The 19,225-nt window shown below is 41.6% G+C and overlaps 1 protein-coding gene across 2 annotated transcripts; it reads right to left on the reverse strand.

The window, feature by feature from the left end:
* Nucleotides 1-349: 349 nt before the first annotated feature.
* SRI (sorcin) lies at nucleotides 350-9,145 on the reverse strand. Of its 2 annotated transcripts, XM_015853506.2 has the most exons (8): nucleotides 8,673-8,806; nucleotides 7,740-7,823; nucleotides 4,483-4,552; nucleotides 3,797-3,840; nucleotides 2,615-2,762; nucleotides 2,346-2,459; nucleotides 1,689-1,747; nucleotides 350-1,051 (listed from the first exon to the last, which is right to left on the reverse strand). In XM_015853506.2, the coding sequence occupies exons 1-8, from the start codon at nucleotides 8,721-8,723 to the stop codon at nucleotides 1,025-1,027; spliced, it is 597 nt and encodes a 198-aa protein (XP_015708992.1). In that variant the 5' UTR covers nucleotides 8,724-8,806; the 3' UTR covers nucleotides 350-1,024. The 2 variants fall into 2 exon arrangements, with proteins under 2 accessions (XP_015708992.1, XP_015708991.1); XM_015853505.1 differs by lacking the exon at nucleotides 4,483-4,552 and having other exon boundaries at nucleotides 8,737-9,145.
* Nucleotides 9,146-19,225: the final 10,080 nt, after the last annotated feature.

Here is a 19,225-nt window from a genome sequence, read left to right on the forward strand (position 1 = left end):
TGTGTCCCTCCTCCAACCTCTCATTGGAGTTGTGGGGTGAGCAGCAGAGGCAGCCCTGGCTGTGCACACACTACTCAGCAACAGATAAAACACCTGGGCACTATTAACACCATTTGAGCCACAGATCTAAAACACAGCACCGTTACAATGAAAAATAAAGATTTTTATGAAGAAACTCCATCTGAAATAGGTGGGAGTGGTTTCAGACTTTGCATGCGAGTTAGCATAAAAAGACAGGAAGGTGCTTACTAAGGTTTAAAGAGAAGGACAGAAAAACACAGACATGTCACTGCAGTCTGGCAACTTAAAGTTCAAAGTTAAAGGTGATGTATAAACTGACACAGCACACTTTTTGTTTTAAAATGTTTTATGTAGTGACACAAAGAGAGCAAGAATCTTACTGAAACAAACAGCCCCAGAGAAGGGCACACTGTTGGAAGAGTTCTCTGCTATGTTTTATTTTATTCCTGCTTATGAGGAGCCATAACAGGCGGTCTCACACTCAGCGCATGGTGTCAATGACCTCATCTTAAAAATGCCCAGCTGTCAAAACAAGCACCTTAAGTTTTACCTTCATGTTCTAACAGATGAGAGACGCCATACCAAAGCCAACTCTTTCAGCTTTTATATGTCTTGCATCGCCAAAGACAAAAGAATGTTCCCTTATGCCATCTGCATGATATTGTTGAAAACAGAGGGTGGCAGCTTTCACTCCAGGAACATTTTTTAGTGAATCACAGGAAAAAAAGTAATTACAGAAAAACATAATATGTCCATAATCTTTGTTATGCATTGTGCCTTAGGAGCTCATGAAAATAAAACATCTTTAACAGCAACAGGTTGGAAGTTACACAAGACAGTGTATGATTAGTTCATATTCATTATCAAAACTGAACAAGTGTGTCAAGCAATACCTTCAGAAAATACATCATTTCCAACATAGAGGCACGCGATCATGTGCTAACTTGGCAAAGCAAAGCACGAACTGGGATGATAACTGTGATCGTCCACGTTCCCTTTCGATTCAGATGCTCATAACACACTGTATGAACTGGAAAAAAAAATAAAAATCACTTATTAGAAAAAAGTTGCTTTTTTTTTCCTCCTACTGTGAACAAATTCAGTCCAGGAGCAATAAAGCTTGGTAATTACACATGAAAACCAACTAATAGTCAATTAAAGTTATCTCCTTATCAACCACAACACAGAACTACTTGAATGCACTGTTCTGATCATCTCACATGGATACAAACAGCCAGGAAGCCAAGACCTACAAGGCTGACATTGTACCATTTGCTGGGTCCATTCCACCACCTCCCCAAAGTCTTTCCCAGGAAAAATGCCCACCACGCATTAAAACAAAGAAACAAAGTCCAAGCGATGTTAGCAAGTGTTACATTGTTTTGAAGGGTACTGGTAAAGGAATCCACACAAAACTCGTAATGAAATAGGAAACACCACTATAAAGGTGTGAAAAGTTTGTAATAGAATACTCGGTTCCAACCCTTTTGCCCGGCTGAACTCCAGCAGAGCTGAATGAAATGAAACCCCAGAACTCTGTGCTCTCAAGTACATACTATAATCATAGGCAAGAGGCACTCACTGCAATTATTAATGTCTGATTGCACTTTTAAGTTTTCCCTTAGTTCTATCCCATAATTTTAACTGGTTCCTTGAAGTTCACTTACATCATCGTACTGGAAATTCACAAAACCCTGCTGAGACGTATCCCTTCTTCTAAAACAATCTGCAAAGGTATTAAAAGAGATGTAAGAACGACTCAGTTACAACTCAGTTTATCAGAACGCATTCTATTTTAACTATTTTGGCTACATGCCTATTGCAAGTGCTTGACTGTGAGAGTCCACCGTTTGTATTAGTCCTCATACTACAACCTTTCATGTGAATTTCTCACCTTCCTCACTTTCATTCTAAAGCAAAACACAAGGTTCAAGACCGAACAAAATGAGAAATGAAAGCAGAGCAAAGCAAAGGGAAGGAAAAAAATATCTCAAAGTCACCAGTATGAGACCTCAGGAATAAAGCAATTCAAGCCTGAACTGATCCCTATGTTTGCCATCCACAACACCTTCTGTTCCATTAATAAATACAGTTTCCTAAATTGATAACACAGCTTCACCAGTCTGTGGAACAAACCTTCTATTAGCCCATTTTTTCTAACAGGGACTTAAATAATCATCATCTTTAATTGTTACAGTTCTGCCTGTAAAATAAACCTATTACGTGTTACACAAAAGTCAAACATAAGAAACCTGAGTAACATGTTTTTATTTAATAAAATCTAATTAGAGAGCTGATGCTAACAAGGCTGTAATCTGACGTACCAGTGAGAGCTCTGAGTTTCACACAGCAGGCGATGTAATCATCAAATGTGATCTTCCCATGAGTGCTGTACCGCCTGGTGATGGCAGACACTGCCTGTGGGCTCAATCTAAATCCTATCAGACAACAGAAAGACTGTATTGCAGACAGGTATGTTAACACAGCTGAGCATGTTTTTAATGGATTCCGTATATCAGTTACTACAGTGAGACAACAGTTATGGGGGAATGCTGGAACTCAGCACCAGAAGCAAGGAAATTTCACAGCTTACCCATATTTGTCAAGGCTTTCTCCAGTTCTTGGCGATCCACTGTACCACTTCCATCGCTGTCAAAGCTCACAAAGTGCTGCTTCCAGCCATTGACCACAGCCCACAGCTCCTTAAACTCATTAAATCCCAGTGTGCCAGACATATCCCTCTGATTTCAAAGATCAGAAAAACTTTCCTTCATAAATTAAAACAAGACAGCCCTCTGTCAAATGGGGATCAGCTTTCTAATTATCTGCAGGTGAAAACTCTTTCTTTGAAGGTCACTGCTAACGGTGTTTTGTGATTACTTCGTCTGTGATGGCAAACTAACTGAAGCAACCTCAGCACCAATGGAGGTAACGCCACTGACCAAAACCAAACGTCAGGGGACTCACCATCCCCACTTCTCAGTTACACCTTATGGATGTGACTCGCTTAAGAAATTCCTCCTCTACCTGCTGCAGTGAAATTCCTACAGATACAATACACATGTGAAGTAAAATTAGAAGCCAAATCAAAAACGTAAGTTGGAATAATATTAGAATATTATCAGATCTCTGGTATCACAAGCAGTTTGTCCAAGTTACTGGACGTCCCAGTTTCATTCCTGCTCTCTTATTATGCAGCAAAACATTTTAACACGACAGACTAAGCTTAAACTACAAAACTCCAAATATTCCCACCCTGCACAGTGTATCTAAATCTTCCGTAGGTTGTACTGCTGAATGCCATGCAGTCTCCTGTTCGATACCTGAATGAATTCATTCAAGGATTTAGGAGGGCCTTAGATATCTCCAGCCTGTGTAGGACAGAAGCTTAATTCATTAGGACATTACCAGATTGTCCAGTTTGAAAAGTACAATGAGTGATTTGCACAAGCTTCTGTTCTGGGCTGTCAGACCTGACTGTTCATACATTCAGTGGATAAACAGCCCACTAGTCTTACAGGGATGTCACTTGTTACAAAAAGATAAAATTGCTGACAGACTCATTTGTTAGAATTCTGATTTATATAAATCGTTCTGATAATGATTTATTAGAACTGTAAAAATGCACACGTGTAAGAACAGAACACTGTAGTTCCCAATGACAATACATATCAAGTGAAGTCAGAATAGAAACTGCTAAGCATTTCCCAAACCTCAGGTACTCTTATCTTTGCTTGCATAATGCTAAATGTTTATGCTCCATAATAAAGGATACATCCAGCATTGAGATCATGAGTCTGCATGTCTCCAAGTTGAAAGCTGTTTAAATTACAAAAAGGAAAATCATTATTATTTTGACAATTTCAGTTTTATTCATCTAACTTTAAGTTCCTTGTTATAATATAAAGCAGCGTATACTATCTTTTATGGGCCCTTCCACTGTACAAAGCCATACCACGTTTCGATCCAAACAGGAGTCTTTAATCATTACTTGTTAGAAACACTGACAGCAGACAATCTGGACACACTTCAAATTCCATATAAAATTAATTTGCTCTAAGCTCAATCCATAAAGGTTTTGGGTTTCAATCAAAGTGGTCCTTCATATTTTAGCACAGAGACTATTTTAACGAGGCACTTTGCTCACTGTACTCAATGTTGTAAATGGAATGCTATGCCCCAGGGCAGAATGTTTTGGTCAGTAACAAAACTCAACTTCCATTGCAAACCAAAAGTGCACAGCTCAGCAGTGGAGAACGAAGGCAGCTGAAGAGAAGCCCTAAGTGCACAGAACTAAACACAGAGAATTTACAGTTCGAAGTAGTCCACATGAAAAGAAAGCCTTTTCACCATGCAAATAAGAGACTGAAGAAAGCACAACTACAAGCACTCTCCAGTAGATGGGATAAAAATTAGTGCACATCAGCATTGTTGCTTTGTTTGTTGAAATTGTTAACTTACGTTTATAGGCTCCTGCAATCCCTGACTGGGTGAGACATCTCTGTAGCTCATCAGCATCTATTTGTCCATCCTTTCGATAACAGAAGATGTATCAGCTATTGCTTTAAATCACTCTCCCAGTTTGGTTACTCCCAGTACCCACTCCCTTTTCCGTAGGCATTGATTCATTTATCCTTCTGTGAAACAACTGATTACCTGTCTCTATTTCTGCTATATGTCAAAATGCTATTAGTGACCCCTATCTCTAATGACGTTTCTTTAGCTGATACTTTTGCAACATGCACTACCTTTCACATTTAGCGTTCTCAAAACCATGAATAGGACAGGCAGGTTTCCTCAAAGCTCAACGTGTATTTCTTTCACTTTAGAGATTTACAATTTCATTGCTACAGCAGAAAACCTGGGACCCAGATTGTATACATCCTCTTCTCAAGACTGCCTCAAGACTTAGAAATTTAAAGAAAAAAGGAAAAGAAACAAAGAAAGGCTGTTAGGGATACTAAGCTGGTAGCAGAACAAACACAAGCAGAAAGCAAACTGTTTTAAAAACAATAACAAGCAAGTACCAAAAAAGATCTGTATCCACACAGCTTGGAAAACAATGTCCTTCCCAAGTACACCTCTTAGAGCCAAACAGAGAAAACACCTGGGACAGCAGTAAACTGACAAAGGAGAACTGCAATTCTACGCTATGCTCCCTAAAAACCAACATGAAACTCAGTTCACAGACAGTTTGAGTATAATTTAATCTCATTCAAGGACAGAACATGTGCAGGGGGATTGCCAACTGCTGATCGCCAGGTGAGAAGGCATGGTTAACACAGGGCGCTTAGGTACAAGCAATGCACCTGTGTGACCAGCAGAGGAGGAGTCAGTCTCCACCCTGCCTCACCCTCACTTGAGGGTTAGCAGCCAAGGAAGCACCACCTCTCTGGATTGAGGCTACACTCTTCTTGAGCTGTTACTGGAAGGGGGTGAGCCAATTCTACTTCTCTTTTTTACCTGCTACTGCTCTGGAGGTTTTGTATCCTACTAGATGTCACTGTCATTACCTTCATCTGCCAACACCTAAAGCAATGTTACTTCAACTCTTTATCCCCTATTTAATACTTTACACTGCTTCATACTTAGAACAGATTTGTTTCTACTTCTTTTTTTCTTTGGGTATAGAGATATAGCATGGCATGGTCTAAATGATACAGACAGATGACTGTCAGAAATCACAGAATCGTAGAATGGCTTGGGGTGGGAGGGACTCAAAGGATCATCAAGTTCCAACCTCCCTAACACAGAGAGAGCCACTAAGCTCCAGATAGGAAAGTAAATGAAGAATCATTTATTAGCAAAAGAGTAGTTAATATATTTGTCATGGTCTAGAAAAAGAAGACAACATTTTGGTTTTATGCAACACTAATGGCAGCAGAAAAACAGGGCTGCATCCAATCTATTCCATCACCGTAGCTATATAGTTAGTTGTATCAGAAACATTACACTCACAGAAAAATTAAAGCATAAAATAATAATTTTAATTAGCCATGCATGCTAAGCATGTATCTTCAGAACCCTTGTGCATTCTGAAACAAAAGCCAGATCTGGATAGCTTCAGAGTAGAAAGTAAGACAGAAAAGCACAATTGTGTTTACATTACCATAAAAGGGCCTGGCCTTTGGCCTTCATCTTTTGAAGTAGAGTTTAAAGAGCTAGATCGTACAAGGCACGGAGGCTTTGCAAAGAGATTAAAAGTTATTAGTTCCTATGGAGTCAGTCATAAGGATTTGACTTCTTTCCATAAACAAAAGCAATGCATCAAATCAAGGCAAGATTTCTGTTGTAAACTACTTTAAGTAGTTTAAAAGAAAGCTCAGGCAACATTCCATGTCAGGCAGAATAACAACACAGTGGCAAAGCACTACCAAAGATGTTACTAGTTCTATAGGGAGAGCTACTGGAGAACTGTGAGTTGTGGTTTTTTGTAGACTTCCATAGCAGGCTGTGAAAACTGATAATTTATGTTTGATTTCACTGATTTCCTAACAGAATTCTTGCTTCTGGACAAGTGCTGGTCCCTGGAACAGACTTCTGATTCTAAGGATGAAACAAGCTAATAGCTACTCTATTTATTTCCATTAGAAATGTTAGAATACTAACATAAGTACTTGAGGTAATAACCTGATCATACCCAATGACTCGCTAGCTTTCTGGTTTTCAGTAACCAGGCCCCACCTGAGCTGCCTAGGAGTGGTCTATACAGTATTTAGGTCCAGCTCTTGCCATAGCACTGCACTCTGTGTGCTGATACCTCTCTCTTCTTTACAGCAGGACCTTACTCATTTTTCCAGCATCAGTTACAGGTTCTAAATGCTGATTCCTGATACACAATCTGTTTGCACCTGAATGCAGAAGCACCCAAGCTGGCAGGAAACTGTCATTAATCCCAGGCTCTGTCTCACTGGAGAGCCTTTACATATAACACTTTAATTAACCCAACGTTCACCTTTACTACAAAAATACAGGGTCTGTATTTGCACATGCAACGTTAGAGAAATAATGTATAGACTGGAAGAAGCATTATTAATTGAAAGGATTAACAATGTGAACAAAAAGCCATAACCCAAATGACAGTCCCAATCTAAAAATTTAAACATGAGTAAGTTTGCTGAATTTGATAGTGACATGCTGTCACTACGTGTACCTGTGGATATGAGATTACAAAGGGAAGAAAGCCGTGAATGCCCTTTACTCTGAAAGAGTAGTCATGCTGTCCTACAAGCAAACCTGGATACTGGCACAAGTAGAGACTGCCATTACAGTTATGACCCTAATAAGCTACTTCATCATACAATGACTTCCTTCTTACTGGCATTTCCTGCTTTTAGTAACAGCACCTCCACAGCTGATTTCCCCATTGTTTCTGACTTCCTTTTCCAAAAACAGCATTACCCAACCAATGGCTGAGCCACAATTCAGCTGCAATGTTTCAAGTAATATGGAGTCACAACAGGAACTATACATAGGCTGTGCATATGCAAAGCTGCATCTCATACAGTACCGCTATGTAGCTATGCAGTAACTATGCAGTTTGAACAATGCTAACCAGCTCTTTGACTGTGCTGATGCATTTTGGCAGACAGGCTAAGTAAGAGCAGTCAGCTATTTATCAGTAACTCGAAACCATGGAGCTCTCCCTGCTGCAAAAACTAGGCATTTCTAATGATTGCCTCCCAAGATAAGAAGTAAATAACACTGTGAAAGTTTACCTGTCCAGCTACTGCAGTAAAATAACCATAGAGAGGATCCTGAGCTTGTCCAGGGAATGCTGGGCCTCCTGGAGCTGCTCCATACTTCAGAAATCAAGAAGAAAATGTATCAGTTTTAAAGTAATGACTCCACTAAGTGTATGAAATAATAACATTTGTACTTAAGCATCAATCTGTGCTTTTATATAAGGAGGTCGCTCTGAAAGTAATGCCTCCTCTTTGTTTCCACGGAACCAATAACAGAAAGAGCACAGTAACACTCTTTGACAAGAGCAAAATCTCAGCTACAAAATACTGCTTTTCAGCACAGTTGCTGCTGTTTACTGTGCATTTTCACCAGCGATGAACAAGAGCCTGTGTGCTGTTACACAACTGATGCCACCAGAGGTGCCCCACTGCTGCTGCCAGCACTGCTGAGACGCACCACCCACAGCCTCTCTGTGCTCACATCCTCTGTTTGATCTCCAAACAAACGTCCAGTGGGTGTCAGTGAATGTCACTAGGTGCCATTTTTTTCCGCATGGATGAATTCAGTCCCACACCTTTGCTACAATCCGCACTTCATGTCAGATTCCATTCTGGCAGCCTTGGCCCTCTGCTGCCGTCTGTCACAGGGCAACAACAAGTACAGGGATATTGGTGGGAAGGTTCCACCTCTGTGCCACACCAACATCCGCCTCTGACGTCGTGGCCGAGAACAGTAAAACAGGAGGCATTACGTCCGGAGCAGCCCTGCTACATACCCTGACAGCACTTCTACCGCACCACCTCGGCTCTGCCGTACTCTAGTACTATTTCAGCCTCTCCCAGGCGCTGATGTGGCCCCTTCCTTCTCCTTGTGTCCCGGATCCCGCAGTCCCGCCGCCCCTCACCGCTCACCCCTTGGCGCCGTGCCCCTCATCCCGCCCGCCGCCCGGGCTCGGCCCCGCTCACCCCGCCCTGATAGTAACCGCCGCCGGGTGCCGGCTGCCCGGGGAACGCCATCTTCGGCTCGCACCTGCCCCTCCCGCTCGGCCTCGCCCGGCCACAAACACTCGGCCTCGTCGGGGAGGGAAGGCGGGGCGGGCCGCAGGCTCCGCTGAGAGCCGACAGGAGATTCTTGCACGCCGAGATTCAACCGACAGCCCCCGGTGGATGGGGCGGCCGAGCAACGCGAGGCGGGGCCGCAGGGGAGCTGAGGGAACGGAGGGCGATCCCCATCGGCCCGCTGGCACCCCTCGGCTCGGCGTGGTACGGCCCCGGCCCCAAGGCGGCTTTTCCTCCTCTGAGCGAGTGGGCGGCGCGCTGCTGCCGGGAGCGGCGATTTTCTCCTCAGTGCCGAGCCGTCGTGTGGCCCGCTGACAGCGAGTTGGGTGATGTCGGTGGAGCGACCGCAAAGGGCATGGACTCATCGATTATTTAATAGAAATGTCATAGATTGTTTCATAAAAGCACTCTTGAGATCACCTGGTTCAGCCATCAGCCCATCAGCCCATCCCCACCGTGCCCGACTGTGTCCCTCAGCGCCACATCCACACACTAATGTGTGTAATAAGGTTAGGAGAGATGCAGCATACATTTGTTCCAGCATACATTGATAGCTAGGCAAGAGACATTCCTACTTAAATAAGACTTTGGTACAGCGATAAAATGAATTAAAGGCTGGAAAAATTGCACAGAAGTGATAAAGTAAGTGATAAGATTTGAAGAGATGTACGCTGATAAGCAGAGTGACAATTATATTTGATGTGGGGGTCATTCTGAATGGAGTGCCTCCTCTTCATCTCTGTGGAAACTATAAGTGCTACAAAGAGCACAATAGCACTATTTGATGGAGCAAGCTCATATCTACAAAACACTATTTTTCAGCATAGTGACCACCGTTAGCTGAGTTGTACAGACGAGTCCAACAAGACATACCTCATTTAGTGGTGTGCCTGCTGTCATTCAGAACACGGCTTGTCTTTCGTGTCACTGTGGCTGCTGCTAAAATGCAGCACGCACTGCCTCGCTGTGCTCATATCCATGCTTTGGTCTCCATAAACATTCAGCAGGAGTCAAGGAACGTCACTTTTTCCACATGGAGGAATTCAGTGACACACCTCTGCGTCATACACACGTCACGTCAGACACCTCTTTGTCATGTCAGAATGCCCCTCTGTTGCCATCTGTCACACGGCAACAAGATGGAACAGGATATTGGTGAGAAGGTTCAGCCTACTGCCGTACCTCCAACATCCACCTCTGACCTCCTGGCCCAAGGTAATAAAATAACTCTTGCATACAAAAGCGACCAGTGGCTTAAAGTGAATAGGAAGAAAATTTTAACTGCATCGGTGAGAATGTAAAAATGTGGACGTGTTGGTAGGTGAAGATGCTAAGACTGTAGTAGCTGTATAGATGGGCACGTTCCATAAGGTGGGTTTCTGTGTTGTTTTTCTGCTTGAACTTGGCACAAGCGTCCAGTTGTCCTCCATTTGCAGTGCTTCTAAGACTATTGGCAGTGAGTTCTGCACTCCCTGGTTAATGTTTGAAACGCTGTCTAAATTCAACCATGCATATGCAAAAGAGCCAGGGAGATAAATATAATGAAGCAGTGCACTTTATGTGCTTTCTTGGTAGGTGCTTTTATTGCACTGGTGCATTTGGGTTCTGTTCAGTTTTCATCTGAGGCAAAAGGAAGGAAGGGTGAGGAGATTGACTTTTACATATCTGCCTGAAGGGCTCCTGACCTCCTGGTAACTTGAATTTACAAGAAGACAGCATTAGTGATGCACTACTAAGAAATATGTGTGGAATATATGCTACTAGTTTTGTAGATCTCAGAGAATGTATAAGCCCTCTAGTGAGAAGACTGAAGGAAAGAAACACAGGATGCTAATTCTGTTGCCTTTGAGATAATTCAGTATATTACCTAAGAAAAGGCCTAAGTACAATAATTTGGTCTAGAAAATGAAAATTTTCTTTACAGCTCGTGTTTCATAGGTTTTTCTGGACTCTGTGTGATAGGATTTTAAGGGGGAATTCAAAAGTGAGCTGTGGTAATAGCATTAATACCTTACAACCTGGTCACTAGCCACATTGACTGCATTTACCATGCTTCCTTAAGGTAAATGAAGACCAGCATAAGTCAGCCCCTGCTCACAATCCTGCTGGCCTCCCTGCTGCTTCTCCACCAGGGAAATGAGCTCCTGTGTTCCAGGCTGAGGTCAATTCACTGTGGCACTGGAGTTCCTCCACCTGGAAACGGGAGCCTTAAGACTCACAGTGTTGCTGTTCCCATGTGGGGCTGTATGCTGGGGATTCAGGCTTTCCTGCAAACTGGATATGGAGTTTGTCCTTTCCAGAACTGCAGTAGAAGGATCTAGGGAGGAGAAAGGGAATTAAAGGGTAAAGTCCAGCTTTCCTGAAATGTTTATTTAGTACATCAGAAGCATTAAAAACTTGAAAATAAGTTTATATTACTTAATGAGGAACAAGGAACTTCATTACTTTTTTATTGGCCATAACTTGGCAAGAGATGTAAATTCAGGCAGTGGAGAGGTAAATATAGGACAGATCAGAAGGCCTTATTATAATGCCTTGCTCAGCACCCAGAATGAACAGACCTCCATTGTTCAGCTGTTGGGTTTTATGTAATGACACCAGCCTTTCTTTCTTTACTATTTCCTGCACATTGCTTATAGTCAGTTCTGCAGCCAGTTATTCTGTATAAGGATTTTCTGTTGCACTGATATCTGCAATAGCCAACTATTTTGCTAGAAATGTCAAATAATGTGCTTGCAGGGGTGGGGATGGGGGAGGTATTTCTGATGCTTTATGAGTAAAGATTGTTACAGAAGCTAAAAGGTTCTATAAAGTTTGATTGCCCATTTCGAGCTACCTGAATTTTAACCACCTTGATACAACTTCAGTTCTCAGTTTACCCTCCCAGCTCCAACCCCTTTCACAGATGGCTCAGTGATGAACTTCCTTACCCTTTCCCTTCTCTAGTGGGAAGGGACTTTTTCATTGCTCGCTGGGCATCAGCAAGAGTATCACTGAGGGCCTAAAGCAAGATAATCCTAACTGTGGATGGTACACTTAATGAGGTTTTGATAGTGTATTTTTCTAGGGAAACAATCAGCTTTTATTCAGTTCTGTACAATAACACATTCATTTCATTGTCAATATAGCAGCGCATTCCCAAGATGAGATCTTTACAGAATTAAGGCTAAAAATGTAGTTTTGCAGTAGCAACATTATTTCTGCTGTCTTGCAGCTTGCAGTTGGATGGTTCCCAAGACGGTCTTTAGCTGAAGTTGTAATTAAGGTATTAAAATATCTGAATAAACATGTCTGTGGCTTGAAAAATCATTTAAAGTTCTGCTTACTTTGCATATTACTTAACAATTGAACTGGGTATGAACTACCGCAGCACAGCAAAGCACAGCAATAAGACATCTGATTACTTCTTATTATTATTACCATCACAAGTATCAGCATCTATGTTCTGATATATATCAGAATATACATTCTCATATTTTACCTTTGTATGTGTAAGTGTACTCAAATGTAATGACTGAAATATAAGCTCCAAGGCCAGACGAACTTGTGAAGCAGAATCCTGAATATCCAGCTACAAGAGGATATTCCCAGCACCACTCCCTGCTTCCTGAAGAATTTCTTAACTCCCCCCATCCCAAAACACTACGGATCGCTAATGAAAAAATGAACGGACTGTTCAGGAACACAAAGCTTGAAATGCAAAAGCTGTGGGCTAAAAATGAATCCAACCTTTTTTCCTTTCCTTGTCACTACATTTTCTGTTTTGGCTTGCAGCTGGTTAGTCAACCATGGAGAAGTACTTTGGGACACAAAACCGGAATGTGAAACATGGAAATGGTGTTTCAGGTGTCCAAATTCATGGTTGTGATCCACTAGGCCCCTAGTGTTTATCTGTGCTCCCATTCTGAACCATTAGTAACTTCCTTGGCAATCTGTGCTGATAATCTTTATTCTTTCCATGTCTACTGCTTGAACAGAGTTGACATCACTGTAGCATTACTAGAATTCATCTTCATCTGCTGATCTGTGATTTCCATAATCGATGAGACTGGCTGAATTACTGGGGGATTGCCCTGGGCTGGTTTGCTGCAGCTCTAATGTATGTGTGACTCACGCAGAAGTGGCACACAAATAACAAATTCCAGGAAAGGAGAGCTTATTATTTATTTATCTGTTTATTTAATTTAAGGGCAAAGCATGAATGCAGTGCCCCACTACCATGAATGATGCAACAGACCTGGGGAAATCTCCAGTTTCAGCATCCTTGGCCTGAAAATGTGCCGCACCCTGCAGGAAAAAAGTCACATTCCTCATCTCAATGTCTCTTCTTGGTGCATGTTTTGGTTACTACTGCTGTTACTACACAGGGTGTATGCCAAAAATTCCTCGAGTATTGCAAAACACACCCCCAAGTGGCCAGCAGAAGATGTATTTTCCGTTGCAGTCACAAAATTTTGTCATACTTTTGAGTACACTTATAATGCACAAATGTTTTTCTTCCTGCTGTGGCTTCATTAAGTGTTTTTTTTTTTTTTTCCCTCAAAAATTTAATTCCATATATGTATATGTATGTATTTTTATATATTTAAAGGACCATTCAATTTAAGGCATTGGTTCATTTAAGGAATGAGACTGTGCCTGAGGATGCCCACCAGGTGTCAGACTGGTACTACTAACGCGGGTGTATCAGCCCAAGGCTTGGTGGCTTTTTAACCTACAGCAGTTTTTCACCATACAGAATTGAAGCTCAGCCAAAGAAACGGGACCCTCCTGGACTGGCAGTCGGGTACTTTCTACTGGGTCTCAGTGCTGATCCACAATATTACCCAGTAATTTTTCTGACCCATTCTTTGTGCCGAGCTCTCTTTGTAAATATCTAACAGTGGCTAAGGAATTGATATGTAGGCTAATACCTAAATATCTAAGTTTGACTATTAGAAATAACTAGATGGGTTAAGCAGTTTATTGTTTAGATAAACAACATCACAGGGAACTTTTCTCCTCTGGAAGTAAGAAAATGTAATAAATAACGTTATAAATACTATATAAAAATATATCAGTATTTGATTCATTGAGCTCGAGGAGTTGGTACTATGAGTATCGGGACAGCTGATACCATACAGAATATTCTTGAATTTGTCAGATGTCTTGCACACTTTTCTTCCTTGTCATATTGATGCTTCTTTCTTGTGCAGTTCTTCTGTAGCTGAGTCCTTTTATATTTTGTTAACATATACATTAGAGATGATTGTTTCTTTTACGTACAGAAGTGATCAGAATTGTCAGGGAAATGAAATCATAGTTCTACATCTTAAGTATGCATAGTGTTAAAGAGACAGCAAAGAGAGTGGCTTTGCTTCAGAAAGTTTAGGCTTATTTCATGAAAAACCTACAAGACTTTGTATCTTTTTTGCTTTTTTGACAGCTGCCTATTGTCATTAACAACAATCCGTATCTTTATACAATCTACCTGATCCAGGAACCTTGACAGATGCTCTTTTGTATTTGTGTTGTGCATCGATGTGTGACAGCCAGGAATGAATTGGCCTTGACCCATCCAAGAGCGCTGTTTGCCAAGTCTGCAGCAAAGCTTTCTGATTCCTTTCTGTTTTCTCTAAGTAAAAGAGCAGTCAGTTGGTGGCAGCGGACACTAAAAAGAAAAAGAATCTTTGAAGTTCACAGCTGCTCTCAGGTGTAGCAATCCAGTCTGGGCAATCTTTACAGATGGGCTCCCATGGCTGGCTAAAGCACTGGTGATGTCAGCAGAGCTGTTGCTAACCACAATCATCTCCACACTCGTCTGGATGAGGTTATTTGTTGAACTCTGTAAGGATGTTCCCCTCTTCTCTATCTGCTTTTATCCATAGGGTTTGTGTCTTTGTTCATTTCTTTCTTTTTTTCTTATCATCTTTTATAATAGCTAGTACCCAGTGTGGCTTTTTGAAGATTTAGCTTAATATAAACACCTCTAAATCTAACAAGGCAAAGCATTGTCAGCCCTTCACATACAAGCTTGATTCAATCAAAATGAGTGTCTTCACCATGGTCTGCAGTGGAAATCAAGGGAAAAATTGAATAGTGGGGAAAAAAACCAACAAAAACTAAAAACTACTGTCTTATAAAAACATCAAAAATATTCAGGGCAGAGCCAATGCCGTAGTAGTTCTGACATGCAGGATGGTTACAGGACAGCTTGTGTCCATCATTACCTTTAGTTTAAGGGGCCCCAGTTGTTCCCTGGTAGAAGGCAATGTGAACTATCCCTGCAGAGTCCTGTGTTGCTCAGGAACTTGTGATGATTCAAAGTTTGAAGCATTAGCAGTCTTGCTTAGCTCTGCTGAGATCCAGCTTGGGAGAGCACATCACAGCTAGCTAACTTCATGCTTGTAGAAGTGCCCAGGGTGTTTCTAGCTGAGAATAAGTCTGCTTCCTTAAGAAGTGAGCAGGGGGAGGGGGAAGAAGTATGGGTTAAGTGCTTTATTTAGTCTCTCAAGGAATCTATCAATAAAACCATTCAGAAAGCAATTCTCTGTACATTCTGCCCTCTGCCTCTCTGGAATAAAACATAGAGGCATGTTAACGGGCATCTTTGTTCTGGGTGAAAGATGTGGTTTTAAACATTGTCTTCAATGTAGATATACAATAAGTACTCTGTACTTAGAGGGAACTGGTTTTATTCTGATGCAGAAATGAGAACTCAGGATGTCAGCAGTGGTTGATACCTCTGATTTGGTCTCACTTCAAACATTTCTTACCTCTTTACTTCCGTGTAAACAGAGATATCAAGATATTTTAAGCTCCCTGGCTATTTCTACTTGTTTAATTTGTAAAACCTTTAGGTAGAACTTCCATAGCTTGACTAATTGCAGCATGAATATTCAGTAGAAGTAATCTTACATAAGCATTTACTACATCCAAGGTTTGGATTTAAGGCACATTCACACTGTGTTAGTGTGACCCTCAGCTCCTGCACTGTGATCCCTGTTGTTTGCTTCTTCTGCCACTGATAGGATATTAAATTCAATTTGTTTGTTTTTCTTACAATTCATTTATTAAAAGCTAAACATCTCTACTTCTGAAGTTGTTGTCACTGTGTTTTCTACTGGAAAACATTTTAACTGCTCTTCCTGACACATTTCTGACAGAAACGGTGCTTGGACTGATCACTGGAACTTCTTTCCAGACAGCTAAAGGGAAAATCCCTGACTACTTACACATACTCTGTGCTTGTGCTGGAGTGATCCACTTAAGAAACTCTTCCTTCTTTTTTTCTTCTTTTTTTTTTTTTTTTTTTTTTTTTCCCTTCTCATAACTGTGTGGGGAAAGATGATGGTGATGAAACAGCATGATCATTTTCTCATCTGTTTGCAGGAACTCTTGGAAGAGTAAACAAATGGTATGCAAGTGCTGCTGCTCATTTGCTCATATGGACATTCTAAAAAGAAACAAGCATTAGGTGATGCAGAAAAAGGTGTAGTGGAAATGCTGAGCCACAGCTTGAACCAGTGATTGAGCACCTGGTGGGAAGGCAGGGCCAACCAACGGGAGCTCAGGTGTATGCAGTGCACCTGAGTGATGGAAGGGGTGCAGTCAGGATCCACCCTTTCCTGGATCTCATTTAAGGGTTGGCAGTGAAGGTAAGGCTGTCTTGCTGTTGATTGCTGCCTACTGGAGGCCTTCCAAAGCTTAGCAGCTGTTTGTTTGTGTGGCTGCTCATCTTCATTTGTTGTAGCTGAAGATTCTACTACCTCACTACTATGGCTGTATTTTCCATTACATTGTTACGATAGGAAATAATATTTCATCCAGTGCTGATGCCCCTATCCTAAACTTAGTGATTTAGGCTTGACTAAAGCATCCACACCAGCATTTGCTTTTGATCTAATGTTTGCAAGAGACAGTGAATCCACTCCTGCTAAGGAATACTTATCTGATAACGCGAGGGTAATTATCCTCGCTGTTTCTTATCTTCAAGGCACAACCAGAAGACTTTTAATCTAAATTCATAGGGTTTTAATTCCAAGATTTCTTTGTTGTGTCTTTCTCATGCTGGGATAATGATATTTGATACTGGTACTTTTTCTCTCTAATGGTCCTAATACTTCTCCTAACCTGAATGTTTAAAGTTTATTAGTCTTCATGTTCTTTTCTTTGGAAAGAGAATAATAGAATCATAGGATTTTCTAGTGTAATGACTGGGTTTCAGGAATAAAATGAACCAAGCATATTGTTAAGAAAAAAGCTGTGGTCTTGTTGTTGATCTTGGAATTAAAGCTGACTAAATGCCACCAGGTTTGGAATGCCTTTCAAATTTAGTTGCCTAATACCAAATTGCCTTTTGAATTCCAGTGAGTAAGGTGTCTCCTTCACCTTCTTTTATAGTTGCTGCTACCATAGATTGTACCCATAATTGAGCTTGGATACCACTAAGAGCCATGGAAACATCGTCTTGTACTACACCAAGTGCATCTGCAATCAACTGATGGTCCTTTTTATTAATTCCTCCTCTCTGGGGAGTTATATTAGATAAGAGCCATTGGTGAGGTCCCAATGCTGGTAGAGAAGACTGCAATACTGTATGTTACAATGTGTGTAAATCATTTGTGGCTGCACTTAAGTTATTTATGAGTATTTCAGCATCTATGCTAGTTAAGACTTCCAGTCCTGTTATTATACTCACATCTCTCCTCCTTTGTCACGGGGAGGTGAAGGTTCACCCAAGTCATGTTGTTTAATCAGACTGTGAGGTACAAACTTAGGAAAGACAAGCAGGTTGGTTTGATTGTAGAGGTGCCAGTTTACATTAAGGACTTCACTTATTTAAGAGGTTGTGATGGATTAAGTAACACTCATTTCTGGCCTGTATTTTTGATTGCATATGATCCAGTCTCACTAATCTATGGGGATGGAGTAGGAGCAGGTGAACTGCCTTTTTTTCCCTGGAGTATTAGCAAAAGCTCCTTGTCCATCAGGCCAATCTTTTTCCCTGCTGGTTCATTTTACAGCAACAGTCTGTTCCTGTGCTTTTATGATTTCCTTCTTAAGGAACATCCAGCCTGTCTGGATCCCTTTGCCCTTCAGGACTAGATCGCAACTCTCAACCATTGTCCTAAACTGTTAAAAGTCTGTCCTTTGGAAATCCAGGGTAGCAGTTTGGCCAACCTTCCATCTGACTCATTTGAAGCACTGACCTCTACAGCCCTGAAACACTCTCTTAACACAGAGAGCTACCCCACAGCTCCTCCTTCCTTGCCCATCCCTTATAAAGAGCTTATAGCTCTCCATTTCCAGTACTCTGGTCACGTGAATGATCCCTCCATGTTTTGCTGATGGTGACTAATTCATAGTTCTGCTTCACAATGGCTTGTAGCTCCTCCTATTTGTTGCCCGTGCTGCATGCATTGGTGTAGGTGGCTATTGGTCTCACCATTAATCCTGGCATACTGCTGCTAGACTTGGCTCTAGCGAGCTTGTTTTTTTCCCTTTCCCTCTTCAAACCTAATTTAAAGCCCATTTGATGAGCCCTGCTAGCTCATGGGCTAGGATCCTTTTTACCACCTTAGGGACAGATGAACCCTGAATAAGCTGTCCCATGATGGGGTGAAGAAAGGCAACAGACGTTAGTTTATTAGCCACGTGTTAATCAGGTGGCTTTTCCTGCTTCTCTCAGCATTTTTCCCTTTTGCTGAAGGGATGAAGGAAAAAACCTGAGCTCTACCCCTTCAACTAGCTGCCCCAATGCTCTGAAGTCCCTTTTGAAAGTCCTTGGGTTTCTCCCCAAGTGATCTCACTGCTGCTGACCTGAACTAACAGAAGGGGGTAATAACCAGAGGGCTGTGGCAGACTTTAGAGCTTTCTAGTAATAATGCCTCTGACCTGAGCCCCAGGGAGGTGGCAGACTTCCCTTGTGTATACGGTCTGGTCAGGGTATATAGGGCCCTCTGTTCCCCTCAGAAGAGTCATCGATGATAGCTGCCCATCTTTCATTCTTGACAGTCTTGAGGTGTGGGGGCAGCTGACTTAACACAACTCAAAGTTGCAATGCATATTTCCTTGTGTGTGTTTTCTGGAAATAGGTGCAGCAGCATCAGTTGTCAGATACCGAACCTGGGAAGAATCAATCAAGTTTCTTTTCTCTCAGCCTCTGGGTAGAGTGCTTTAAATAGAGTTGCAGCTTTAAACCAAGTCAAACCTGCCTAAGTGTGCTTATGCTTTTGTCTGAAGCTGATGTGATGCTCCTTGTATGCTTCTCACACCTGCTGCTCTGTTAAACAGTGCTAGAGTTGCATATGTTTGTATAGCTTCTGGTTTTTCAGTAGTTTCATAACAGACAAACTACAAACTACATTTTTTTGCTGGCTACTGGATTGTGAAATGTGTTTGAATAATGACCTGGGAATGTTGTATTGCATCCACCCTTAACATTTTTTTTGTTGTTGAATGAGTTCATTTCCTGTGGT

This window comes from Coturnix japonica, chromosome 2 (genome assembly GCF_001577835.2).
Source record: "Coturnix japonica isolate 7356 chromosome 2, Coturnix japonica 2.1, whole genome shotgun sequence".
Lineage (NCBI taxonomy): Eukaryota > Metazoa > Chordata > Aves > Galliformes > Phasianidae > Coturnix > Coturnix japonica.

Bases quoted from the DNA above. Each gene is read 5' to 3' on its own strand.
- SRI (XM_015853505.1), bottom strand. From the start codon at position 9,130: ATGAGTCCATGCCCTTTGCGGTCGCTCCACCGACATCACCCAACTCGC. The intron at 7,824-8,736 runs GTGCGAGCCGAA...TGATTTCTGAAG, and splicing joins AGGCCGAGCGGGAGGGGCAG to TATGGAGCAGCTCCAGGAGG. The intron at 1,748-2,345 runs GTACGTCAGATT...ATACCTTTGCAG, and splicing joins GAAACTCAGAGCTCTCACTG to ATTGTTTTAGAAGAAGGGAT.